This window comes from Phytophthora ramorum (genome assembly GCF_020800215.1).
Source record: "Phytophthora ramorum isolate Pr-102 chromosome Unknown Phyram_PR-102_s0009, whole genome shotgun sequence".
Lineage (NCBI taxonomy): Eukaryota > Oomycota > Peronosporomycetes > Peronosporales > Peronosporaceae > Phytophthora > Phytophthora ramorum.
In genome coordinates, this window is record NW_027150655.1 from 1223396 (window position 1) to 1249728 (window position 26333).

Genomic DNA, 26333 nt, shown 5'->3' on the forward strand with positions numbered 1-26333 from the left:
ACCCACAAGAAGATCGAGCCCCTAAGGATCACGAGCATCTGACGGTGACCAGCGTCTGAGCATGCACGTAATGAGGTGCAGCCTAGAGTGGATCCATCCGTTGATACTCGACACAGGATTTCCTCAGGAGCTCAAACTTGGCAGTCGCATCACTCACAGCGCTACAGCCAGCCCCGCGCGTCAAATCTCGAGCCTTCTCGTCTCCTGGTTGTGTCGGGACATGCACGCAATGGGGTGCAGTCCGAACACACCAGGCAAGCCGATTAGAGATCGAAGACTTGGACATCGACACCTGCCGCCCAACGGACATTCTAACGCCTTAGCGAGCACGCAATGAGGTGCTCGCCTTAACAGTGCCCGTCGAAGGGTTGCAGGTATCGACTGCAAGGTTGGAACCTGGAGTCTGCAACCGCACGAAATGAGGTGCAGCGCAGACACAGTCCGTAGAACGCTTGAGACGTCGAATATGCCTTGTTGCCTCTGTGCACGTGATGAGGTGCAGCTTTGGCAATGTGATCCGAGAAGATAGCGCGACGAGGACGTTGGGGCTTGAAGTTTCTTGCGTGGCCATGCTTGTGATGAGAAGAGGCGCACGCATCTTGACTTGGTTGCTTGGTGCGGTGGGCGTGACGAGTTCAGGCTGAAGCGCGTATGAAATGAGATACGGCTTCAACAGGAAGAGATGATCTTGATCCGAAGGAGGTGTTGCTTGCATCTTCAGGGCCCTGCGCGAGCAACGCACGTAATGAGGTGCGAGCCAGCGCACGTCTTGAAGGACAGGCCGCTTCAACATGCAAGAAGACACATGCAGACGGAAGGTTCTTGGGTCTTGAACTTGTCGACGCGAAAACGTAGATTCACCATTTACCCCTCCACCTCCATTGTGAGAGAGTGGAGTGGCACGCTGGTGAAGCGCTAAATAGGCTATTCTAAAGCCCCGTGCCATCAATGAGGACGCGTGGAGCACACGGAAGATAGAGACACGGGACTTGATCTGTGAGCTGATGTTGCCAAACGGCGGTCTTGATACCTAGGCAGCAGAGCATTCAAACAACACCCTCAATGTCAGCCACATCTTGTGCCAATCGAAATGGTAAAACTCCACCTCAGTACCTAGAAGAATCGAATAGCAACCGACGTCGTGAGTCCTGCCACGAAGCGTTCGCGCTGTTGATACTCGTACGAGCGCGCGTGCTCGTTCACGTAGAGGTGGGTGATGTCCTGCAGCGGGACGCGCTTGGGCGTTGCACTCTTCGACACCTTGACGATCTTCTTCTGTTGGTTACCTGCCGCCACTTTCGTCAGCTTCTTAGATTTTTGTTTTACCTTTTTAGCCGCTTTCTTGGCTGAAATCTTGGGCGTCTGCGTCTTCTTCACGGGTGTCACGAGGTCTGTCTTGGGTTCCTGTTGCTGCATTGCAGACTCCTCCTTCCTCTCCTTCCTCTCCTTCCTCCCCTCCTCCTTCTGGGCTGCAACCTCCTTATCCACCTTTGTCTTGGCAGGAATTTGAACCTCCTCCTTCTCCTGCTTGGTGGTTACCGCCTGCTTCTTGACGTCGCCTCTTTCTTCACTGCCGTCGTCCGAGGCTTCACGTCGACGCTTTAGACTGCGCCCAGAGGCCACGTTGTCTTCCTTCGAGGCTGGAGTCTCCGCCTCCTCCTTTGCCTGCTTCTTGGCGCCACCTCGTTCTTCGCTGCCGTCGTCCGAGGCTTCACGTCGACGCTTGGTGCTGCGACTGGCAGCTACGCCTCCTTCCATCCTGGCGCTGGCGCTGCTGCGTCTTGGGGGCCGCGGAGGCGTACGCGCTGTCGCAGCGGAGGCCGTGGACGTGATTGGGCGCGCGCGGCGGCGGATGACGTAGCCCAAGTTCTCCTTGTTCGCCTCGTCAAAGTGTTCGAACTCGCGGTAGATGAGCGGCAGTAGGTGGTCCAGCATGACTGCGATTGCGATGTGAGCCCGGAGTCAGGCTTTGAAAACGAGGCGCCAAAAGATTCGCGCCAAAAGCTGTTCAAGCGGGAGAGCAACCGGTAAAGTACCGGTTGTTGTACCACTGCAGTACCAGTTAATATACCGGTATAGTACAGGAAGTAATGCTAGGTTCTACAAATAACCGGTATACCGCGTACTAAAGCGTATGCTGAACAAAAATACCGACGGGACTTCGGCCAGCAACCGGTAGTCACCGATAGTCACATCTGTGTATCCAAACATTAACATGGTGTTTCCTCATCAACATGAAGTGCGACCACTAACATACATACCGCAATGCTCACGGGGGGTATAAATGACGGTGCTCGCGCAACAGATGGATCCGTTTATGACATGAAGGCTCTAAAGCTTATGTAAAAACATGAAATTAGACAACAGCGCTTTCAACAATGTCGTCTTTAACGACAGGTGAAATGCTTCTAGCTGGTTACGTTGTGGTTACCGCGTTTATGGAGGCTTGCATCTCAGCAGTTTGTTCTATATCATAGCTTGCTGGATCAGCACCCGCTCCTGTGAGGCGGCACTTCCTAAGCCAGCCGAGATAGTGGTTGGGGGCAGCTCATCCCATGCTGATACCATCCACTTCACGATGGTCGGACGCTAGGGTGCTGACATCGCAAATTTGTCGGTGCTGGTGCTAGCGGTGCATTGTCTCAGTTGATCTCGTAGGAACTCTACCCATGCGCCACGCAAACGATCCCTCAGTGGATTGATTCAAACGGCGTCGGCAGGCTGATTCAGTCATGTCAAACCAGCAGGTACCTTCTGTAGGACTACGTTTAAGGAGCGTGCATACTCGTCTGTTCCATCTACCCGATGACCGCTAACATCGTCGAGTAGCAGCATAACCGACGGGCTTAAAGGGTCGCGGTGGTCAAATAAAATCGCAGAAACTTAAAAGCAATTTGACCAGTCCGCCATGCTGCCTCGTTTCCGTAAATTTGAACATCATGCTCTTTTTGGAGAGCTTGAATGCCAAACCAAGCGTGACGCCCTAAACCGTGGCGAAAACGCGCGTTTTCAGCACGCACTTCAGGTACCTTTTATGGCTTTGACTTTAGCATAAGAAATGGAGTGTACTTGACGCCTTCCGAGTCACCTAAAATCATGGCCGTGATGTGTTCATTGTCTGTCGTACAGATCTTAATACACACAGTTCTGGAGCCCGTAGGTGCTAGCGTTGTACGAGGAAGCATCTCAAAAAATATTCCAGTCCGATCAGCGTTGTAGACCTTGGTAATACCCTCTACGTACATCTTGTGATGAACTTCTCTTGCGAAATCAGCAGCACATTGAGCAGCCGCAGGAGGCTTCTCTTGCCCAAAATATGTTCGAGCTTGAAACTAGATTCTATGCCTAGCTACTTGTAGACTAGTTTAGTTTTGTTGGTTCTCTTTGTCTCGCACATGCTGACGAAGAACCGGTCCAGAGTCACACTCATGATGAGGGAAGAGTCGAAGTGTTGGACGACTTGCATCTTAAGCTCCACTGTGTGCGCCTGTCGTTGGAACTGCCTGCGTCGACGAACGCCCCCTCCGCATTGGTAGGGCTCAAAGTGAGTTGTGAAATTGGATTCGCAGCACCAGCTCCAAAACAAACAGGAAGATGGTTGGTCAAGCAGGGTTCTAGAACTACTCGTAGGCAGCATTACTGTCCGAATAGAATGCGACGATGGCTGGTGGGAAGCGACTGAAGGGCTGTGCTACCCTTGTTAGATCACGAGTGTCCTAATCGAAGCCTAGACTAGGAATCCTATGGTGGTGCCTAAAATTACTAATCTGCAGGAACAATGACCTTTCCACGATACCCGCCTTTGACATATCGCCACCTTTGACATGAGCATCGCGGTACTGGCGGTTCCTACCGCAGCGCCCGAGTTGGACGCCTACCTAACATAAATATCTTCCTCGTTGCCCGGTTAGTAAACATAATATGAAGCAAATTATTATTATATTGCTTCTCTGAAATAATTTCTTTTGTGGTGCCACTTGAACAGGCTCACAAATTTTGTTTACCTGTTCATGTTCCAACGTGGGACGATCCCATACTTCAAGGAAGAGGAATACGCCAGTCCCTTCATCATGTTGCGCCTAGGTCCGATTTTCGATGCTATCTTGCGGTCCGCTGCGCAGCAGAGACTGATACATAAGCTGCCCGTTAGTGGGAGGGTTGTGCCATTCATGGACGTCGGTCGAAACTATTTGGCAATGATAGAGGCTAACGCTCATGCCAATTTGTTCCAGCGCTGCCTGACGTTCAATCACAGGTGTACTTTAGCGATAGTGAAATAAATTAGCACCCGGACGGTACCGCTAAGTAATTGCAGAGATACACTATTGTATTGTAAAATATGGTAAATATTGATATTGCCGAAAAATATGTTGCAATATACTATATATATTCGGCTAGTAGTTGCCCCAACAAACTGTTAGATTAGCATCACCACCACCTTCAATACGTAGAACTACACGGCGAGGAAGTGCCCGGAGACGATCCCGATCTCGGTGATGATCCCTGCGAACATTACTTTAGGCAGAGTGGGTCGAGTCGCGCAAACTCGTACATATCAGAACAAAATCGTGCGATTACGAGGAGTACAGGACCGTGAGTAAGGATTTCCTGCGTGATGGAGAGTTTGAGCTGCTTCGTGTGCGACATCATGATTATCTCCGCATAATCGCAAACCGTCCGCAAGTAGACCTAACTGCTATCATGCATCCATACCAATTGGATTAGCTGTCTCCCGCCTGATAAAGAGCCTATATGAGTAGAGATGCAGATAAGAATTAAAAAACGGAATGGGAATGTTTATTGAGTATTTGTGTTTCACTATCTGCATGAATGAGTTGTGCATTTTTCTAAGAGGACTACACATTACAGCACATTCAATTGGTTTACGCTCCACCAAGACGTACGCACCATTCATCACCCAAGTAGGCACAACATCCTGAAATTATTTGGACAAGCCGTTGTATATATTCAACACAAAAATGGGACCGCTTACGTCCTCGACGAAACGACACCCACCAGGGTGTAGGACACACTATGATATTCGGAAGAGATTCAACTAAACCTTGTCAACTCCTGACATTTTCCCAGTAAACTGCTCTGCAAAGTTGCCGAAAGCCATTTTGTTGCCAATCATAACATCGATAAGGGAATCAGTTATCTACAGTGACATCGAAGCGGTTATAGACTGAGCAATATAGTTCGCATTGTGTAGCCCCAATTCCGTACGCCTTCATGACACTCCATAGCCTGGGTTGTACCGGCGTGTAAATTGTCTACGAGCTCACGGTGTACGGTTTTGTAGACCTTGACCACCAGAGCAGCAGTTTGACCAGTACCAGGACGAAGATTAAACACTCGTTTCACATCGCATGGAGGTAGCCCTAGCAAAAGGTTCCCCAGCACCATGGTAGAAACTTTGGACAAGCTGTCCAAATGGAGGTCACTCCAATTTGGGCTCCCCCAACAATTTGCGCGCTATTCAGCCAGGTGCCAGCAGAACTTTGAAAATGGCTCTCTCCCTGGGCGGATGAGGTTAGACCTGCAATACCAACGTTTGGAATGGACGAGTCTTCAACAGTTACATCATAGCCTTGGGCACTCGACAGAGACAGAGGATGATGCTCCCGTATATGTCGAACCACGCTGTTGGTAATTGAGTAGAACTTCCGTCATTAGCGCTAGCAGTAAACCTCCTTTGCGTTCTCTGTGCGCTACCCCCCCCCCCCCCCCCCCCCCCCCCCCCTCCCGATTGGGACACTCCCCTCCGGGGCGATCAATTTAATTAACTGCCAGCGCTCGGGATGTCGTATTGCCCCGGTGAATAGTCGATGTGGTGCCGTTCTCCATCTCATCTCGAGAGCAATACATTAATCTTCAACAAAATGCACCCTTTATTATAATTATTTATTCCTTAAAGGATGTCGATGTAAGTTCTTTCGCTTTCTCTGGTGCCGACTACAACTTATCTGCGTCACTGTTAGTTGTGGAACTATCGTTGAAATCGTCGCTGTAGAGCGCAACGAGAATCCCGCTGCGCTTGAGTTTATCAAATTTACATCGTTTTCCTAGACTTCCATCGCATTACCATCACGTTCCAACCCACCTTGTAGCTGTAACTCGCGAGCTCACGCTTCAGCGGTTGGTACAGTTTTTGCCAGCACAATGTGGCAATCACTCGAGTCATTTCATAATAGCGACATTTTATTAATATTTTGAACTGGTCTATTTTTCTAAATAGGCGATTTTCCTTTTGCTTTTTGCGGGGTCCGGTTACTACGATCCTCTTCTCTCATTGCAGATTGAACACTAGGCGTGCTAAGTGTGCCCACTGTATGCTTAACATGCACAATGATTCGTTACACTTGGGCAAGATCAATTCATACTTAAAGGGGAAATCATAACTTTGGTGCCAGTGCAGTTTATTTTTTAAATTTGGCCAATCAGCGCTGGAACTGGTTTCCTCGAAATGCTCATGTTAAAAGAATACCAGTTTAATAATGTACCAAAATTCGGGCACACCTGTGACGTGGCGGGTTTTCGGGATGATCATCACGGGTCGACGCTGTTGGCAGCTCGCCACGCACGTGAGGCTCGCGGCGGCACATCGTTCCTTGCTGCAGGCTGCTGCTCTTGGTCATGACCGGTAGCCGACACGTGTGGCATGGACACTCGCTGCTGCAATGCACAACAGGACTGTCAACGACGAAGCGGCAGACGATGAACGACGCACAAAGCGCAGACCAGAAAGCTCCGGTCTGTGGATGAATCCTGCCGTTAAACGTACTGGTCCGACACGTGCGGGTACTGTTTGTCAGGTGTCGACGTTCAGCAGATGATGAATGGAGCTCGCTCGCTCCCCGCAACCAAGAGGCTGAACTGCCCTCTGACACTTTCAGCACGAGAATGAAACTATCTTCTTATATGCTTAATTTGACTATAGTTAAACTGCAGCTGGGACGCCGGGCCATCTGCGGTTGCGCTTGCCTGCGATGACGACTGAGCTGGTACCCACGGCGAGCCGCCCGGTGGAGGCAGATCCTTCCGGGAGACGTCCGTGTCCTTCCTTTCTACTTGATGCCCTTGCGAATTTCCTGCGGCGCAGCTTCCTCACTGACTGACTAGCTGTCTGTCTGTCTACCTTCCTTCTCCGAGGCCGAGACGCACGCGAAAGTCAAACAAACGTCATGCCATGCTATGGTACTCATATTAGCCTTCCGACGAGCCAATTATAACGTTAGGGGACAAATAAAAATCCCTACCTCTCTCCTCGCGCCCCGCTTCCCCGACCGGCCTGGTGGCGTCTATGGTGTTGCTCTAGCCAGCCCGCACTTGCTTCCGTTCGCAATGGGTGCCCCCTCCCTCTATATACAAAAACGACTCGCTCTCTGAAGTGTAGTGCTCCCTCCATCGGTCCTAGATCCACTCAGACCGCATGTCGAAGATCGACGAGCGGCGAATGTTCATTTCGGACGGTCGTTCCACTGCCGGAGGAGACTTGTCCTTCGACTCGCTCTCCTCCTCCGGCTCTTCATCCTCGGGCACCGACTCCGGGATCTTGATGGACGAGCCTCTGCTGGACGACGCCCTGCTGGACGCCACCCGCTTGCTCACGACCGGCGACTTGGCATCCACCAGCGTCGCGGGGTTCTCGCCCGTCTGGCCAATGTATCCAGGCGTGAGGCTCTGCATCTCCTCCACCGCAGCCTGAATCGCCGGGTCCGACGGCTCGCGGTGCTCGTCGTTGCCCAGCTGCGTCGAGAAGGCCGGGATGTCCTCGCGTGGCCGCTGCCGCAGCGCCGCCGCGATGCTGGCGGTGGACGACAGCACGCGGCCGCTGCGCCGCTGGATCTCCATCTGCACGGCCAGCGCTTCCTCGATGTCGATGTCGGCGCCGTACTCGGTCCTGCGCGGCAGCTGCACCTTGTTCTTGGGCTTCATGCGGCCGAAGATCCTGCGGATGCAGCGGAAGAGCGCCTTGAACATGGCTGCAATCGCGTTTTTCGACTCTGAGCACAGGAAAGAGAGCGGATTAGCTGGCGCATGCGACGCTTTCCTGTCCTGGTGGAGTGTATGTACCGATTCGGAGCCTTCTTCCGCCCCGTGCGCGCGAGTGAGAGAGAGCGCCGCTGCCTGTTGCCGCGTTGCGCGTGCAATCGCCAACCAACGTAGTGTCGGCGTTCCGCCCTTTGGAGTTGTGAACTCAGCAACAACTGGCCGCGAACACACGCGAAAAGCTTCTCGATCGATTTTCTCGGCTTCACTTGCGGTTTGTATGCGGCATCACGCAGACGAGCCAGGAGACTGACTATGCACAAGCTAAGTGCGATTTAGCGATGGGGCTGACAAGCATTTTGGCCTCTACACCGGTTTCCGCTGTCTCCATGCCCGCTCTGCTGTCTGTGCGGAGGAAAATGAGCAAGCTGCTTGAAGCGAGCCATTTGGCGTCACCCCCAGCTGACGAACGTCGTCATTGCTGCCGCTGTCGCGCAGCTACAGCTTCCCGAAACCTGTTCGTAAGGAAGTGTCCTCAGTGGCTGCAGATGGCGCTGCGGCTGCACCTGTGTCAGCTGGATAAGACCCAGCTCAGAGCGCTGTCTGCTTAACATTGCAGCCACCAGACCATCACTTGCGCCTGCTTGCGCCAGTGGACCCAATGTCTGGTCCAAAGTTGCAATGCTCGACCACAGTGGACGTCCATCCACACAGACTGGAAGGCCTGTCGATCCCTTTGCTTTGCTCGTACGTCAACGTACCCATCTAAAGCAAAGTCACCGCACATTGCCCACGGCAGAAGAGAGCGCCAACCATATTATCCAGGCTGGATTCCAGCAGCGTAGGGGAAATCAGCCCCCCATGGCCAGCAGCGCCAACGCCTTCCTCGCTGAGAAAAATGGTTGTGGCGAGCACTTCGCTCACTCCAAATGCAGCAAATGCACTGGCGCCTGCAGTGACCAACACGCCAGTGCCACCGTAAACCGTCGAGACGTCTGCACCTGATTCGGCCACGTATCGGATACTCTGGTGTATCATCACACAACATTCGTGGGGTCCACCCCACACTGATTACGTCCCTCCCAAAGTCGATATACCTCTTCAACCGTGCGCTCAGTTCCCCTTCGACAGACCCACCGACGACCATGACGGACGCTGGCGCGCTGCTGCACTCGTGCGCCGTGTACCTGTACCTGTACGACTCCGAGAGCAGCTCGTACACGCAACAAACCGACGCGGCCGTGGGCTGCGCGCTGCTCGCGGGCGATTCCCCCTCCTCGTTCTCGCTGCTGCTGTACGACACGCACAAGGCGCCGCTGCTGCAGCTTCCCGTGACGCCCAGCGCGCGTTTCGTGCCGCAGAAAGACCATTACGTCAACTTCTACGAGCGCCAAACGCAGCGCAACTTTGCCATGCGCTTCCGGGACGCGGCCTCGAGCGAGGGCTTCCTGGCCGCGGTGGCGTACACCAAGGCGCAGGTTCTGGTGCATTCCGCCAAGTCCTTCGACCTATCAGCGAGAGGGCCCAGGCCCGTGGTGCTCGTGGATCAATTGTCCGTGGGTAAGGAGGACGCTGAGCCTCTGACTGTCGGAGACGTGGCCGGCGTCTCCCTCAAGAAGTGGCAGGGCAGTGTGGGTGACCGAGGTAGCTTCTTCTCAGCTAACCCCATGGACATCAGTAAGCAGACGACGATGGACGCCACGAGTGGGAGTGAAGTGAAACGCATCCGACTAGTAGAGGCTGCGGACGACAATGACGACCCGTTCCTGCACGTGCTTGCGAGCGAGGCCCTCGTGGGCATGCAGAAGGCGGGAAAGAGGCTCGTGACCGTCACGTTCCCGCAGACACAGCAGTGGATCATTGCAGAGGTGGAACTGGCCAAGGTCAAGAAGAACACGAGGGCGAGTGCAGGTGCAGAGCAAACTGCGGCGACTACTGGGAGTGAGGACGCACAGGGTCATGAGGAATTGGTGAAACGAATGGCGAGCTTGTCTCGTATGGGCAGCCAGAGCTCAGGCTTGATCGCCAGTGTGAAGACGAGATTGGACAGTCGCACGTCCATGGAGGCGAACGGTGAAGTGGACGCGGCTCTGCATCGAGAAGCTTCCCTTGAACAGCAGTCGGACCCTCCAGCAGGCTACGTCCCGGTGTTGCTGGCTGGTCTTCAACTGCCAGGTGAAAGGCCTGGCTCATTCCGCTCATTACCCGTGGAGAATAACGAAGTGCAAGTACCAGCACAACAAGAGACGATGTCAGCCCCGCACACGTCATCACTCACCGCAAAAGTAATTGAACCTTTGAGGCACTCTTCCGAGATGACAGACATGGGGAGCAGCATCAAGGCGACGTCGTTATCGACCGACATGGAGCGCCTGATGAAGGAGCAGTCAGACTTGGCACGGCTTCGTGAGCAGCTTGAAGAAAGCAAGCGCAAACTTCAATCCGAGGATGTCAGCACGAGTGAGCCGTCAGTTCGATCCCCACGCCCATCGAACTCGACGAATGGCACCAGTGCTCATTCCGCCAGCTTGATCGAGTACAAACCAACGCAAGACAAGCCAGTCTCTTCCTTTACACCCTCTTCGTTTGCGCTCTTGGGATCGGCCACATCGCCCATTGGGACCACCGGTAGTTCCTCTTACGGATCAACTACTAGCAGATGGAGTCCGCCAAATGTGGACCTGGCGCCGTCATTTTCCCCGTCTGCGTTTGTTCCTCCATCACATCCGCCCCCAGCCCCCAGTTCGTACTCGTCGTCGCTTACACCGTACACCAATCGGTCGTTTCCGTCGTACTCATCGACACAGGGGGTGTCTGGACCAGGTTCATCGCCGGATGTCGAGAACGGTATTATTCGTCTGCAACGATCATCCACGTCGATCGAATCCACGTTGCAAGACCTTCAATCCAAGATGGATCGGCTGCTCAACATGCAAAACTCGATGAAATCGGGCAAAAGCTCGAGCAAATATGGTGGTGGCTCCTCTTTCTCACCTGCTTCCTCTTCTTCGGCGTCTTCGTCTTCATCGATGCTGCTGAAAAACCTGGAAAAGGCCCTCGCTCAACGTGACCAGCTCCAGGACGTTAACTCGCGTCTTCAGGAGGCCAACGGTGAGCTTGAATCCACTGTTGAAGACTTGCAAAGTCAGCAAGAGTCACTTCAAATGGAAAACCGAACGCTGCTGGACAAACTACAAAACGGTAACCATTTGCAACAGGAGAAATTCCGCTTGGAACTGCGAAGTGTTCAGCAGCAGCTCAGTCATACACAGGAGCAAATGCTGGTGTATCAGGAAGAAAACTTCCATCTTCGGTCAGAGCTTGGGGCGAAGGATGAGCAGCTTGCAAAGGAGAAGGCGAAGCTGCAAGAGGATAGTCGCAAACAGTTGGAGCAGCTTCAGCGGCAGGTTGAAGATGAGGTTCGACAAGGCTCGAAGGATTCGATCGAGAGAATGGCGACTGAAAAGGCTACACTGGAGGCGCAAGTTGCAGAATTGACTGCTCAGAAAAAGCAGTGGGATGTCGAGCGAGAGATGATGAACAACCGACTTAGTCAAGCTCAGAGCCAGCAGGTGCAGCTCCAGGACGAAACGGTCAAATCACAAGCAGCTCAGAACTCGCAAGTGCAAGAACTAATGGCCCGTGTCCAGCAGCTTGAGAGTGAATCCAGGGTGGTGAAGCAGCAGGCAGAAGGTTTCCGCTCGGAAGTCCAGCACCTAGAGGAGCTGCTCGCATCGAAGGAGCACGAAATGACCCAACTGCAATCAGCAAAGAGCGACCAGGAATACGCTGCACTGAGTGAGCTCTTCAAGGAGTTCATGAACGATATTTACTTCCACTTCCAAGATGCTTTCGATGAAGAAACGGAGTTCACCGGCAAAGAGATTGTGATGGCGATTCGGAAGATTCTCAAGCAGAATACGATGGACATCCTTTCGAAGCTGGAGGAGTTTTACCATCAGCAGGCGCTGCACCGCCAGTGAAGGTAGGTAGCGGTTCAGGTTGCATTCTTATTGCTTTTGGAAATGAATTGAATGGCAAGAGAGAGATGGCAGTGGGACTATCTCTTCTCTGGTGACCAGCAATGGTTGAGTCTGAGGAAAATATGCTGGCCACTAAGACAGGATGCAAATGCAAGCTGCTTTCAATTCGTGTCGTGCGCTATATTTGCTGGAAAGACAGTTTTTCTTGCGCCAAGTGAATTCAGCGATACATGCCACAGGTGAAGATAACTTTAGCTTGCCAAGTGCAGGTAGACCCGCCTAAAAGCGAGCTGTAAGGGTGGAAGATGGATGTGCTGGTGCTTGCTGCAAATGGTGGCGCCGACACAGTGTTCGAGTCGGTGTTACGTGTCCTGCGAAGTGAGTGATTTTCTAAGTTGATTAATGAGCTCAACTGACCATGGTGCCCGCTGACGTCCAGCCTCGGCAACTCCGATCGACATCCTATCGAATTTACCAGAGGTAGGTTGCTGCAACCTATAGTGTTACCATTTCAAAGTTGGGCTAACATGCGCTGTCAGTCACCAGAAAAGCTTCAAGACCACCAACTGGTACAGTCCTCTAAAGTGATATTTACAAATGTTGGATCCCCATTGATGATAACTTGGGTGTGCTTCGTAGCTGGTTACGAGAAAGCACCTCGACAGAGCCTTTTTAGCTGCAATTATCAAAAACAAGCAAGTTGCTGAGACTACTGCATGCATCGACAGCACTGATACGTCTCACTTGAGTAGTGCGGACGCTTCACCGACGGTGGCTCCGGGGAGATCTATCGACACCAGTCACCTGCTACGCAAAATCGGAAGGAAAAGCAAGAAAATTAAACTGTTGACGGATCAAATGGACTCTTTCAAAGTGAAGGCGCAAGATGCCATGGAGAAGGCTCAGCATCTCGAGATGGAGCAAAATCAATTCTTCGAGGACGTGCGCGAGATGAAGGTCCAATTCGATAGGCTAGCTGAAAATCACCGCAAGTTGATGTGGGAGTACCTCCCTGCGCGTGACCCAAGCCTGCGCTCTATTCCCTGCCTAACCGCTCAGCTGCCGGAGACACCTACGGCAGTCGGTATATACCCACTGGAGCAAGTACTAGGCTACGGCCAATACGCGGTTGTGTATTTATCAAGCACACCCGAACGCGCTCGTCTAGCAGTCAAGGCAATCGACAAGCAGAAACTCGTTGATCTGGTCTCGCTGCACCGCATCAGCTCCGAAATTGCGTCTTTAAGTGACCCTGGCATTCGGCACCCGAGTATCTTGGAGCTGGTGGAAGTCATTCACACGCGCAAGCACATCTACTTGGTCACTGAGTGTGGAGGCAAGGACTTGTTTGAATTCTTTGGCACTCGTGTGGATGGACTGGAGGAGGACACGATTCGCCCACTAATCTTACATCTCGCTCAGGCTGTGGAGGTGTTGCATCGCCACAACTATTGCCATCGGGATCTGAAACCGTAAGTGATTGTGCTGAGGTTGAGATGCTATCGATATCCGGATACTATCGCTCACAAAGGTTTGTGTTTGTAGAGAGAATGTCCTGTACTCGCCGGAAGATACACACTTGGTAAAGCTTATTGATTTTGGTCTATGCACCAAAGCAGCGACAGAACAAGATTGTGCTCTTCATGACTTCTGTGGAAGTCCAGGCTTCTTTGCTCCTGAGCTGCTGTTGCACGATAGCTACGACGGATTAAAAGCGGACGTTTGGAGTATCGGTTGCATCCTGCTTGAGGTACAATTCTACCTATTGCGAGCCACGTACTCTACTCATTTCTGACTGAGGGTGCCACCGCTTGCTTAGCTGGCGCTTGGGAACGAGCTCTTCTCGTCGATCTGGATGTCCATGTACGAGATTTCAATCCTGAAAGAGCCCAAGCACTTTGCCGAATGCGTTAAAGCGGTAGGATATTCCTTGCGTGGATGCGTCCAAGGCACGTGGTGAGCTCACGCTGTGTTGGTCTGGCTGTAGGCATTAGCACGTACACGAGATTTCTGCCACGGGTCCGACTGGAAGTATTCAGGCAAGCTTCGTAGTGCACTGCTAGGCATGCTGTGCGAGAACGCGTCCGAACGGCTTTCGATCAACCAGGTGCTGGATCATCCCTGGCTCGCCGCCGAGACCCCGCCTCCGCCTCGAACGCATTCGGACTCACGCAAATCGTCACCTGTCAAGACAAAAGCGCCACACGGTCCCTCTTTCAGTGCTGCAGCTCGGTTACCTGGAGATGCATCAACACTTCAAGCCGACGCGAGCGTGCATCCGCTGCCACCGACGTCAGTAGACCACCCACATACAGTGTCGTCCGCTCCAGGCACCCCACGAAGTCACCATTTGCACACTGCAGGGACCAATTCCCTGGCGAAGTTGAGCCTCCCTAGCTTATCACCGGAGAAACCTTCGAGCGGATGCTCTCCAGAGCGCAAGAGCTCACCGGACAAATTGGCGCTCGGCATCACCCGAGTGTAACAAGAACTCAAGAAAGACAACCAATTGAGGGTCGGAATGGCTAATTATTTGCCTTTGAAGCACTGTCTACTGGATGGCCGCGAGCAGCTCCTGCGCCTCCTTGAAGCTCTCGAGCGGCTCCACCTCGTCCTTGTGCGCGTCGATGAAGTTGGACACGTCGGTGGCCGCCTCTTTGAGGCGCGTCTGGCAGTCTGGCAGCATGGTCTCCGTTTCCACCAGCACCTCCTCCTGCTTGCGGATATCGTAGTCGTCCTTGCCGTCCGCGCGCATCTTGTCGATCTTGGCCTGCTGTGTCTGGTGCTCCTTGGCGTAGTACTCGAGGTCCTTCTTCACACTGCCACACAAGTGTAAGTCTTGCAGCAATACACACCACACTCACACGCTCGCACGCACCGGCGCAGAGTGCCCACTTTGATCTTGAACTGCCGCTCCGTCATGCTTGATCGCTTCTTGCCGACTGCTCGCCGCTCGACACGAAACACAAAACCGGTATTCAACCAGTATACCACGTGGTAGGACACTATTTTGTGTTTTGTACTCAAACTGAAGGACAAATTGAAGCCTTTCCTCCAAGCAGACATGTATTTACCAAAATGTGCTAGCAAATCTGTCCGCGTGGCTGCCTACCTGCCCGCTGCCTCTACAGGCTCTGAGGTCGTGAGTAGCGGAGCACGTCTTCGTCCTCTAGGCGCTGGAGGTGTACGCCTTCTCCAGCGGGTGCGGGCGCGTGATCACGTCGAAGCGGTCCGGGCCAACGCCGATCCACTTGATGTGCGTGCCCAGGAGCTCCTCCACGCGCAGCACGTACTTCTGTGCAGCCTCCGGCAGCTCCTCGAACGTCTTGCACTTCGAGATGTCTTCCTTCCAACCGTCCAGCTCCTCGTACTCCACGACAGAGTCCTGCAGCAGCTGCAGGTTGGACGGCATGCCGTCCAGCTTCTTGCCCTTGTGCCAGTACGCCACGCCGATCTTGACCTTCTCCAGGCCAGTCAGCACGTCCAGCTTGGTCAGGTTCAGCTCCGTGAAGCCGTTCACCATGTTCGAGTAGCGCATCTGGGGGATGTCCAACCAACCGCAGCGACGGGCGCGGCCGGTGGTCGTGCCGAACTCGGCGCCAACCGTGCCCAGGTGCTCGCCGACCTTGTCGTGCAGCTCCGTCGGGAACGGACCCTCACCCACACGCGTGCAGTACGCCTTCACGATGCCGATGATGCCGTTCAGGCGGTTCGGAGAGATACCACCGCCAGTGCACACGCTGCCGATGCTAGGGTTGCTCGACGTCACGTACGGGTACGTGCCGAAGTCGATGTCCAGCATCGTGGCGTTGGCGCCCTCCACCAGGACCTTCTTGCCGGCCACGTACGCGTTGTTCAGGTACGCGACGGTGTCCACAGTCATGCCCAGGATCTGCTCCTTGATCTCGCTGTACGCCTTGATCTCAGCCTCGGCGTCCGCCTCCAGCTCCGGGTAGTTGTCCTTGTAGAACTTGACCAGGTCGCGCATCTTCTCCGAGAAGTCGTCGAAGTAGCGCAGGTCGCCCACGCGGACGCCGTTGCGCAGCATCTTGGACGAGTAGGCCGGGCCGATGCCCTTCTTGGTCGTGCCGATTTTGTTGCGGCCGCGACGCAGCTCGTTGATGCCGTCCACCTCCTGGTGCAGGTCGAGCACCATGTGGGCACGGTCCGAGATGAGGATGCGGCCCTCGTAGTCGACACCCATCCGCTTGAGCCCCTCCAGCTCCTCCAGGAAGCTCGGCAGGTGCACCACGACACCGTTGCCAATGATGCAGATAGCGTTGGGGTTGAGGATGCCCGACGGTACGAGATGGAACTTGTACTTCTTGCCCTGGTGCACGATGGTGTGGCCAGCGTTGGAGCCGCCGGCCACGCGTACGATCACGTCGTAGGATTGGGAAAGGCTGTCGACCAGCTTGCCCTTGCCTTCATCACCCCATTGGGCGCCCAGCACCACGTCCACGCCGGCGTTCAGGCCGTCTGTGTGGCGGTGCGGGTTGGCCACGGCGCTCTCGATGCGGTTGAGCTTGGCCACGACCTCCTTGAGCATGGCCTGGGTCACGGCCTCCCGGCTCACGGGCTTGGCCGCGCCCTCACACTCAGCGACCGAGCTGTCGTCCATGGTGGCCACACCGGCCGCACCCAAGAGCGCCACGGCCGCGGCCATCGGTAGCAGGCCGGCGAAACGGCCCTTCTGGACCTGGCTGGCCTCGGTGGCTAGTGCAGCCCGCAGTGTGGCCGACGCGTGGGCTGCGCGGAACTGCTGGCCCTGGCATTGGGCCGAGAAGCGCGCGGCCGCGCGAGCAGCCTTGGACACGACGTCGAGTCGCATCGTAGCAGTGTCTTCCTCCGGTCTCCCTGCGGCTCGAGGATCCTCCGACGGAATGAGCTCCAGTGGCTCTGGAGGCCGCAACGTACGGCTGGCGTACCGGCGGTGTGCGACACACGAAACCGGTTACGAACCACGCAAACATGTTAAGTGAGATCTGAAACGAACGATCGCATTGGGGAGGCCATTCTGAAGGCCCTTGCAGAAGGCTGCGTCATTCGCATGATCGTCGACGAGCAAAGCGCGCTCCAAAACGTAAACATGACTTGGCAACACAAGTTCAAGGACACCCGGGATCCCGGTCAAGACTGGACGCGTGCCCAGCTTCATGGTCCACAAGTGGACCATCATCAACGGCGAGTTTAGCCTAGGAGGCTCGGGCAACTACAGCGCGGTTGCATTCGATGGAGCCCGCCACGCAGAGATTTTTGAGACGCACACGGGTCAGGCGCACCGCACCTTGATGCGATCAAGCGCGAGCTCGAGCAGCTCTGGGAAGAAGGACGGGTGCGTCGAAGAATTCTGCTTGCTTCATGTACTTTGGGGAAACCAACGAAGGCATTGCTATGATGCGTGAGGGCTGTGGTGCGCTACCACATCGTGTTGCGCGACATCAAGCCGTGTACAAGAAGAAGGTTCGGCAAGGAGCTGAGGTGAGCGGCGACTATGGCGATCTGCTGCTGTCCGTGTTCGACGCGCGCGGCTAGGCTGCTGCTGTTGCTGCACTCTTGGTGCGTCGCTGTGCGGTTGGACGAAGACAAGCAATTTGCCAAAGTTAAAGTTGCTTCATTTGAAAAGCACATCCCGATGTCTATTTCCTGCGGGCGAGTGATGGACCGACTCAATGTACAGTCGTGGCAGTAGCGCCGACTCCTTCGGCCCCGGCGATGCTGCCATGATGTTTCCGTGCTGCAATGCCATCGATCAAGTGAAGCTCTCCAAGACGAAGACCCAGAATCCAGTTCAAACGACCAACATCAACGACCGGGATGGTTATCGGTACTTGCGAAGCTGCAAGACAGAAGAAGAAGCCGACGATGCGACAGACAATGAAGAGAGAGCCTGGGGCTTGGACTCATTGAAAAGCTTGCTCCACACCTAAACTAAGGTGCTGGAGCTGTCATTGCTGCCGCCGCTGTAGCTGCGAGAGCTCATACGATTCTTTTTCAGGTCGCGCCGACCAGCGGGATCGAGCCCGGCGTTACCAGGTAGAGCCTAGTGCGCTGGCCGCCAGCCAACGAAGCGAAGTCCGATCTTGCGCGTGCTCGAGGCGTGGCCGTCTTCGTCACCACATCATGAGGAAGTAAGGCTTAGATACGCGACACGGTTGTAGAGTGTGCACGCCGGCCATAAAATGAGTAAGCTGCCTTCCCCGAACACGCACGTGGCCACCCGCTCGCTGCGTGCCGTTGTCGACTTGGCCCAAGCCTCCAGTGGCAGCGGTGAAGGCGAGACCCAGGAACTCACACCTCGATTTACGGGGTTGCGAGAAAGATGCGTCTCGACGTCGTGTCCAAGGCTGTTCGTGTGGCCACGCGTTTCTCGGCCCAATGCCAGGGCCATCAGTTTCGCGCGACCCACGCTTCGGCCACGTTGCGGGCCGCGTTGTCCGTTCAGGCCAGTCAGGCCCAGCGGCGCAACAACCGCTATGGCCACCTGCTACCTGTGGCCGCCGCTGTTGCCGCGCTCGGAGCTGCCGGAGCTGCTAGTGTCGACTACGACGCCAAGTGCGAATGCGACTGCGGATACGAGGACGAGCCCGAGGAGGAGAAGTGTAACTGCGTGCCCAATAACGAGCCCGTAGACTCCGCGACGGCTACCCAAACCACGCTCAAGGAGGTCGTGGCCAAGCTCAACCGCATCGAGAGCGCCGTGGCCAACCCGCACCGCCACACAGACGGCCTGAACGCCGGCGTGGACGTGGTGCTGGGCGCCCAATGGGGCGATGAAGGCAAGGGCAAGCTGGTCGACAGCCTTTCCCAATCCTACGACGTGATCGTACGCGTGGCCGGCGGCTCCAACGCTGGCCACACCATCGTGCACCAGGGCAAGAAGTACAAGTTCCATCTCGTACCGTCGGGCATCCTCAACCCCAACGCTATCTGCATCATTGGCAACGGTGTCGTGGTGCACCTGCCGAGCTTCCTGGAGGAGCTGGAGGGGCTCAAGCGGATGGGTGTCGACTACGAGGGCCGCATCCTCATCTCGGACCGTGCCCACATGGTGCTCGACCTGCACCAGGAGGTGGACGGCATCAACGAGCTGCGTCGCGGCCGCAACAAAATCGGCACGACCAAGAAGGGCATCGGCCCGGCCTACTCGTCCAAGATGCTGCGCAACGGCGTCCGCGTGGGCGACCTGCGCTACTTCGACGACTTCTCGGAGAAGATGCGCGACCTGGTCAAGTTCTACAAGGACAACTACCCGGAGCTGGAGGCGGACGCCGAGGCTGAGATCAAGGCGTACAGCGAGATCAAGGAGCAGATCCTGGGCATGACTGTGGACACCGTCGCGTACCTGAACAACGCGTACGTGGCCGGCAAGAAGGTCCTGGTGGAGGGCGCCAACGCCACGATGCTGGACATCGACTTCGGCACGTACCCGTACGTGACGTCGAGCAACCCTAGCATCGGCAGCGTGTGCACTGGCGGTGGTATCTCTCCGAACCGCCTGAACGGCATCATCGGCATCGTGAAGGCGTACTGCACGCGTGTGGGTGAGGGTCCGTTCCCGACGGAGCTGCACGACAAGGTCGGCGAGCACCTGGGCACGGTTGGCGCCGAGTTCGGCACGACCACCGGCCGCGCCCGTCGCTGCGGTTGGTTGGACATCCCCCAGATGCGCTACTCGAACATGGTGAACGGCTTCACGGAGCTGAACCTGACCAAGCTGGACGTGCTGACTGGCCTGGAGAAGGTCAAGATCGGCGTGGCGTACTGGCACAAGGGCAAGAAGCTGGACGGCATGCCGTCCAACCTGCAGCTGCTGCAGGACTCTGTCGTGGAGTACGAGGAGCTGGACGGTTGGAAGGAAGACATCTCGAAGTGCAAGACGTTCGAGGAGCTGCCGGAGGCTGCACAGAAGTACGTGCTGCGCGTGGAGGAGCTCCTGGGCACGCACATCAAGTGGATCGGCGTTGGCCCGGACCGCTTCGACGTGATCACGCGCCCGCACCCGCTGGAGAAAGCGTAAGTTCACTCAGAACGACGCTGAACCATGGCAAACATACGGGTCTGGTACAGTGCAGGCGATCAAGTGGGCTTTCTTGGGTTGTGAGTATCTGGTTGACCCGTGGTGATTTGAGATAATCATTCATAGACAACCACCACTGTACCTGGATGTCAGATCTTGCTCTTGTAAAAGCAGCAGGATAGGCAGCATGGCAACAACTTTGGAGGCCGTAGCAGCCGAGCGCATTTCCGAGAATGATGGAGATGGAAGGGCAATGCCAACACTTCCAAGAAAGTTGTGGAAATGAGTCGAAGATACCCAACTTGGGTGTGTGAGCGGACTTCTTATCACTGGAATACAACAAGTCGCATACCCGAGTTTTGCTGGTGCGTCGTATGATCGGCCCTATCCATAATGCCAGCAAATGGGCGAAAGCAGGAATGCCTCTATCGTGGATTGTCAAGAACAGAGCAAAATTCAATTCTACAGTGGGATGTTGCATTCTTGGCATCGTTGCCTCCCTTTAGGATCGATACAAATGAGTTTGCCATTCCGTGCGGCAACTCAAGAGGTGCGCAATAATTGCGCTGGTTTCGTTCAGCACATTTCATTTAGCACGAGTTCGCCTCATCATTCCCAGTTTGTGTCCGCGCGAACGCTCTCTGGGATAGCAATCGTAATCTTCATCGATGCGGCGTCGCTGGCATCCACATCCCGACGGCAGCTCCATCCAGCGGAGCCTCCACGCTTAGCATCGTTCTTTTCGTGTAGCGATTCCAGCAGCATAAGCAGATTTGGCGGAGCATTGCGCTGCTCAGCGATATCCAAGATAGCTCCGTAGCCGATAGCACTTGCATCTACCATCCCCTGGACGACAGTGTTGCCTCCAGGTGCAGGTGGAGGAGCAGTGGCCGTTGAGGAGGCCGACGATCGCGCTGAAGATGGCGCTGGATCAGTATTGTTCGACCAGATCGAATAGCGGGACGGCGCGGGAGCTGGCGTCGAGCTCCACGCTGATGACGACGCAGGAGCCGACGCGGTTGATAATTTCGCGCTGTTCCCACCTGGGAACAACGATATAATTGCAGACTTGGCGCTTCGCGGCTGCACCAGCGCCTCCATCGTCTTCCAATCGCGCACCAATGCACACGTCACAAGCGCCGAGAAGAGATAGCGCTTCGGGTCAATACTGAACTGCTCGCGCAGCGCCCCTGGCTGGCACGAGCTGTGACGGGTGTGGGACTTCTTGGCGTCTCCGTGGTAAAGCATGGAGTAGCGCAAAAGCTCGCCCACGGTCATGCGATGCACACTTCTGCGCGGGAACGCCAGCCAGCGAGGGTCCAGCTCCAACCGCTTCACATTTGCGGTGATGGCCGCAACCCACTGGCGCTGCACCTCAGGCGTGAAGGCGTCCAAGATCAACTCCTCCGTGCCCGCGGCGTCGCAAATCTTGACACAGTACGGTCGCAGTGAGAACTTGCCGCGGTAGTCCAGCGGCTCAATGTGCATCCCCCTGGCGAGCGCGAGACTGCCCTTCTTGTTGGTCTTACTATGGAACGGGTTCTTGGACTTGTCGAGTTTCTCTCCGTCGTGTTTAAAGTACACGATCTCCTTATCCGTGAGTTGCACGTACCTCATCCTCCAGTTGGCCTGCAAGTTGCCTACCCCTCTCGAGCGTTTGTCCAGATAGGCCTCCATCCTGCAGACCTCGGGCGCCGTGTTGGCATCCTCCTTCTCCGTCTGTAGCTGCAACTTGGACAGCGTCACGTACTCGTGCAGCAGATCCAGGATCCATACGGGGAATCGGTGGCGGTAGAACTTGGCGATGTCTAGCACGTCATCGGTGGCTCGTAGCGACCGGCCGAGCTCCCGGTCGTAGAACACCAGGGACAGCAGCATGGCGGCCAGCTCCCGGTACCTCTGCGTGGCCGCGTACAGGTCCAGCAACCCCCGCAGCGCGCTGAGCGACACGGTCTCATTTGTAACCATGCACTGTTCCACCAGGTAGTGAACCCATTGGCTCAAAGTGAGCGGCAGTGCGGCCAGCTGCTTGCGGAACAGCGCGGGCGCCATCGTCTCGCTCACGAAGAGCAACACGTCCAGCATCACGCCCGAGCAGCCCGAGGCCTCCGCGGCCGCCAGCAGCGCGCACTTGTCGGCGAATGAGCGCAGTGGCAGGCGGTACAGGTCTCGGAAGTCGCGCACGGCGTCCGCGCTCTCGTCCAGCAGCCCCAGGTGCACGCACAGCAACTGCGCCACGGCATCCTCCGCCGTCGACATGATTCAAAATGGCCTAGGTAAAATAGATACGTTTTATTATCCAATCACAGAGCCGTATACATACCAAGGTTTGACTGACACGCGAGCGGCCCAGAATCGGCGGTGATGCCCGGAGCGGACGCCAAGGCGCTGGCGGCGGCCATGCGGCAGACGCTCAACCTGCCGCGCACTTGCTTCCCGATGCGGGCCAACGCAGCTGCACGCGAGCCGCAACTGCACGCGCGCTGCGTGTCGCTGGCCTACGCGAACCAGGCGGCGGACACGTCGCGGCCGCTGTTCGTGCTGCACGACGGACCGCCGTTCGCCAACGGGAGCCTGCACATGGGCCATTTCCTCAACAAGACGCTCAAGGACGTCATCAATCGCTACCAGCTGCTGCGCGGCCGGCGCGTGTGCTACGTGCCCGGCTGGGACTGCCACGGCCTCCCCATCGAGCACAAGGCGCTGACGCTGCTGCAGCTCGAGGCCGACGCACTGTCGCCCGCGCAGGTACGCGCACTGTCCCGGCAGCTGGCCCGCAAGGCCGTTCAGGAGCAGCAGCAGGACTTTGAGCGCTGGGGCGTGCTCGCGGACTGGAGCGGCGACGTCTACCTCACGATGAGCCCAAGCTACGAGGCCAGGCAGTACGACGTGCTCAAGAAGATGGTGCACGACGGCCTGATCTTCCGAGGCTTCAAGCCCGTGTACTGGTCCCCGAGCTCCCGCACGGCGCTGGCCGAGGCCGAGCTCGAGTACCAGGACGACCATGTGTCGCACGCCGCGTACGTCAAGTTCCGCTTCAATTCCATGGGCAGCAACGGCAACGACGACACGGCGAAGGTGATGAACAAGTACGGAGACAAGTTGTCGGCCGTGGTGTGGACCACGACGCCATGGACCATCCCGTCTAACCAGGCTCTATGCGTCAATGCAGAGCTGGAGTACGTCGTTGTGAGACCTCGTGACGCCCAGTCGGACGCGTGCTACTTGATTGCGAGCGCACTGCAAGAAAGCTTTGCGGCCATGCTGCAAGGGGACACAGAGGCGCAGGTGGAGCTGCAAGTGCTGGACACGCTCAAGGGCGCGAGTCTCGAAGGCGCGCACTTCACCCACCCGCTGGTGGAACGCGACGCGGTGGTGCTTGTGGGCGAGCACGTGACGACGGATGCTGGTACTGGTGTCGTGCACACGGCCCCGGGGCATGGCCAGGATGATTATTTCGCCTGGATGGCCCACCACTCGACGCCTGGAGAGCACCCGGACATCCTCTGCCCGGTGGACGCTGACGGCTGCTTCACTGCCGAGGCTGGACACGGACTTGCGGGCCTGAGTGTGTTGGATGAGGGCAACATGGCAGTCATTGATCTGCTGAAGAACTCGGGCAACCTGCTTTCCATTGGCGAGTACCACCACCGATACCCGTACGACTGGCGCACCAAGAAGCCCGTTATTCTACGCGCTACGGCTCAGTGGTTTGCACGGCTGGATGCCCTCCATGCACGCGGTAAGCGTGTCCTGGAGGACTCAGTTAATATGGTGCCCCCTAGCGCCCGTCGACGCCTGGAGGCGACGCTGTCCAGTCGTCATGAATGGTGCATTTCGCGCCAGCGTGCTTGGGGCCTGCCGATCCCCGTATTCTACCACAAAGTCACGGGCGAGCCGTTGATCACGGAGGAAACCATCGAACACCTTCAGGGCATTGTGAAGGCGTATCGCGTGGAAGACGAGGACGGAGAGGCCGAGCGCGAAGGGGCCGACTGCTGGTGGGATCTGTCTGTGCGTGAGCTACTGCCTGAATCGCTTCGAGATCAGGCCGACCAGTACGAAAAGGGCATGGACACGCTGGATGTGTGGTTTGACAGTGGCAGCAGCTGGCATGCGGTTCTACCGGGTCTGGTTGAGCCCAACGAGGAAGGACAGATTCGTGCAGATGTGTATCTCGAAGGCTCAGACCAGCACCGTGGTTGGTTCCAGTCCTCGTTGCTCACGTCACTTGCCATGCAAGGCACGGCGCCGTACAAAAACGTCATCACTCACGGTTTCACTCTGGATGAGCGTGGCAGCAAGATGTCCAAGTCACTGGGTAACACTATTGTGCCCAACGACTTCATCAATGGTTGCACTATGCCGGTGCCGGTCGTTGACAACAAGAGCAACAACAAGAAGAAAGCGAAGAAAAACGATAATAAGCCGCAAAAGGCTCCGAAGGTCAAGCAGATGAAGGTGCCGGCATACGGTGCTGATGTGCTTCGCTTCTGGGTGGCCACCACCGACTACACCGGTGACGTGAGTATTGGCCCCGCTGTCGTCGGGAAGGCCAGTGACGCGCTTCGTAAGGTGCGCAATACGGCGCGTTTCCTGCTGGGCAACCTGCAAGACTTCGACCCTGCCCAGCACGCTGTTCCACAGGAGCAGATGCAGTTCTCGCTAGACCGCTACATGCTGCACGAGCTCAACTCGTTGGCGCAGTCGGTGACTGCAGCCTACGACGCGTTTGCCTTCAACCGTGCGCAGCACGCGCTCTCGCATTTCATCTCGACCGATTTATCAGCCTTCTACATGGAGGCTACCAAGGACCGCTTGTACTGCGACGCAGCCGACTCGCAGACACGCCGCTCGGCTCAGACTGTGCTCTGGCTGTCGCTGCAGGCCATTACTCGCGCCCTTGCGCCGGTTGTGCCGCACACAGCGGAGGACATTCGACTTCACTGGGTATCTCAGCTGCAAGGTGGCATTCCCCTCGAGGATGTCCCCGGAAGTGTCTTCCTTGAGGAGGGCTGGATGCCTAGCGCTGAGGAGTGGAACCATGACGACCTCGCTCGCGACTGGACTGCTATTCGCCAGCTTCGGTTTGAGGTGAACCGTGTGGTGGAGCAGATGCGCCAAGCAGGGCGCGTTGGCAGTCAACTAGAGTGCAATGTGTATGTTGTGGCTGCCGAGTCGGACCCGCGCGTTGCAGCACTTCTGTCTCCGCTTGCTAGCAACTCCACGGAGCTCGAGGATGTTCTTTTGTGCTCGAGCGTGGAAGTGGTGGCGTCTGATGCTGAGATTGAGAGTGCTGAGCAATTCCAGGCAAACTGCCAATTGACCATGGGTTCCAATGACGCCCCGATGGACGTGAAGCTAGTGCTGACTCCGGCGAAGGGCCATAAATGTCCGCGCTGCTGGAAATACGCGCCTGAGGTGGACGCCGCCGAGACACAGCTATGCCTGCGTTGCGCCAAGGCCACGGATCTGCGCAGCGTCACTGACCTGGCGAAGAAGCTGATCGAGGAAGACGCGTAGGGTTGGATACCCTGTCTGGATGAGCAGTGGATAGAGCTTCACTGGTTCATCAGGATATACAACCATCGTAATAGAGCAACATAGCTGGCGTTGTGGACGTCGACAACCGCCATACCTTTTTACCACAGAGTCGGCCTGATGCATCGTGTGCAATGGGCTGACGTTGTCTGGCTCGGGTGATGGCCTCGCGTGCTCTTTCAGCCTCCTGGTCTCTAGCTGTCTGCGGCTGGGTAGCTAGTCGAGTTAACAAAGGTGGGTGGGCAGGGCAGTGTTGTCTGTGAAGGAGCGCGTGAGCTACGTAGTGTGCAGTCAAGCAAGCCGTGGTGTCAATATAGACCCCATGCCTAGCAGTGATCTGATTCTCCTGGTACGGCTGGTAATGGTAGACTGAGCAGATCTCTGATTGTATGTGTGCTCATTAACATCGCTCACTTGTACCACATGCTTACCACGTGATCACCATATGATCAGATACATTATACAGATCATCGGACAGGTTAGCAGATTTCTGCTGTGCTGACACGTGGGTATAACGAGGGACAGTAGCAGTTCAAGCGCCCGATAAGAGCCCAGCTCCGTGGTATTGTATCGAGATTGGTTTTCCGTCGCGCGCCAATCCTGGGCATTGGTTTTGTTCAGAGGCCAAAGTGATCGAACTTCATTTTTGTTTTTGTTTGTTTGTGTTTTTTCAGTGAGGTACATTGATGTCACTTAGCATAAAGCTAAGTGACATCAAATGTGCTAACGACACTCGAACTTGGTGGTGTGAACATTTATGTGAACTCCATGATAAATGAACTCAGCCTTTACTATGT

At 55.8% G+C, this 26333-nt stretch overlaps 10 protein-coding genes across 11 annotated transcripts; 5 read left to right on the plus strand and 5 right to left on the minus strand.

The window, feature by feature from the left end:
- Positions 1-1113: 1113 nt before the first annotated feature.
- KRP23_10074 (uncharacterized protein) lies at positions 1114-1935 on the minus strand (the record flags this gene model as incomplete). Its single annotated transcript, XM_067895711.1, has 1 exon — positions 1114-1935. The coding sequence occupies one exon, from the start codon at positions 1933-1935 to the stop codon at positions 1114-1116; it is 822 nt and encodes a 273-aa protein (XP_067741903.1).
- Positions 1936-6549: 4614 nt separating this feature from the next.
- On the minus strand, positions 6550-8383 carry KRP23_10075 (uncharacterized protein; the record flags this gene model as incomplete). Its single annotated transcript, XM_067895712.1, has 7 exons — positions 6550-6675; positions 6785-6804; positions 7139-7192; positions 7260-7291; positions 7430-8006; positions 8077-8184; positions 8314-8383. 7 exons carry the CDS (start codon positions 8381-8383, stop codon positions 6550-6552), a joined length of 987 nt encoding a protein of 328 aa, XP_067741904.1.
- Positions 8384-9137: 754 nt separating this feature from the next.
- Positions 9138-11975, plus strand: KRP23_10076 (the record flags this gene model as incomplete). Of its 2 annotated transcripts, none has more annotated exons than XM_067895714.1 (1): positions 9138-11975. In XM_067895714.1, one exon carries the CDS (start codon positions 9138-9140, stop codon positions 11973-11975), a length of 2838 nt encoding a protein of 945 aa, XP_067741905.1. The 2 variants fall into 2 exon arrangements, with proteins under 2 accessions (XP_067741905.1, XP_067741906.1); XM_067895715.1 differs by having other exon boundaries at positions 11526-11975.
- Positions 11976-12280: 305 nt separating this feature from the next.
- Positions 12281-14460, plus strand: KRP23_10077 (SNF-related serine/threonine-protein kinase; the record flags this gene model as incomplete). The annotated part of the gene is made up of 7 exons (XM_067895716.1): positions 12281-12353; positions 12415-12455; positions 12515-12544; positions 12615-13447; positions 13521-13725; positions 13795-13893; positions 13963-14460. 7 exons carry the CDS (start codon positions 12281-12283, stop codon positions 14458-14460), a joined length of 1779 nt encoding a protein of 592 aa, XP_067741907.1.
- Positions 14461-14526: 66 nt separating this feature from the next.
- On the minus strand, positions 14527-14897 carry KRP23_10078 (Tubulin-specific chaperone A; the record flags this gene model as incomplete). Its single annotated transcript, XM_067895717.1, has 2 exons — positions 14527-14794; positions 14854-14897. 2 exons carry the CDS (start codon positions 14895-14897, stop codon positions 14527-14529), a joined length of 312 nt encoding a protein of 103 aa, XP_067741908.1.
- A 247-nt stretch (positions 14898-15144) lies between these two features.
- KRP23_10079 (Adenylosuccinate synthetase) lies at positions 15145-16806 on the minus strand (the record flags this gene model as incomplete). Its single annotated transcript, XM_067895718.1, has 1 exon — positions 15145-16806. The coding sequence occupies one exon, from the start codon at positions 16804-16806 to the stop codon at positions 15145-15147; it is 1662 nt and encodes a 553-aa protein (XP_067741909.1).
- Positions 16807-17647: 841 nt separating this feature from the next.
- KRP23_10080 (uncharacterized protein) lies at positions 17648-17905 on the plus strand (the record flags this gene model as incomplete). The annotated part of the gene is made up of 1 exon (XM_067895903.1): positions 17648-17905. One exon carries the CDS (start codon positions 17648-17650, stop codon positions 17903-17905), a length of 258 nt encoding a protein of 85 aa, XP_067741910.1.
- A 392-nt stretch (positions 17906-18297) lies between these two features.
- On the plus strand, positions 18298-19995 carry KRP23_10081 (Adenylosuccinate synthetase; the record flags this gene model as incomplete). The annotated part of the gene is made up of 1 exon (XM_067895719.1): positions 18298-19995. The coding sequence occupies one exon, from the start codon at positions 18298-18300 to the stop codon at positions 19993-19995; it is 1698 nt and encodes a 565-aa protein (XP_067741911.1).
- A 609-nt stretch (positions 19996-20604) lies between these two features.
- KRP23_10082 (uncharacterized protein) lies at positions 20605-22254 on the minus strand (the record flags this gene model as incomplete). Its single annotated transcript, XM_067895720.1, has 1 exon — positions 20605-22254. The coding sequence occupies one exon, from the start codon at positions 22252-22254 to the stop codon at positions 20605-20607; it is 1650 nt and encodes a 549-aa protein (XP_067741912.1).
- A 105-nt stretch (positions 22255-22359) lies between these two features.
- On the plus strand, positions 22360-25518 carry KRP23_10083 (Isoleucine--tRNA ligase; the record flags this gene model as incomplete). The annotated part of the gene is made up of 1 exon (XM_067895721.1): positions 22360-25518. One exon carries the CDS (start codon positions 22360-22362, stop codon positions 25516-25518), a length of 3159 nt encoding a protein of 1052 aa, XP_067741913.1.
- Between the last annotated feature and the right edge of the window lie 815 nt (positions 25519-26333).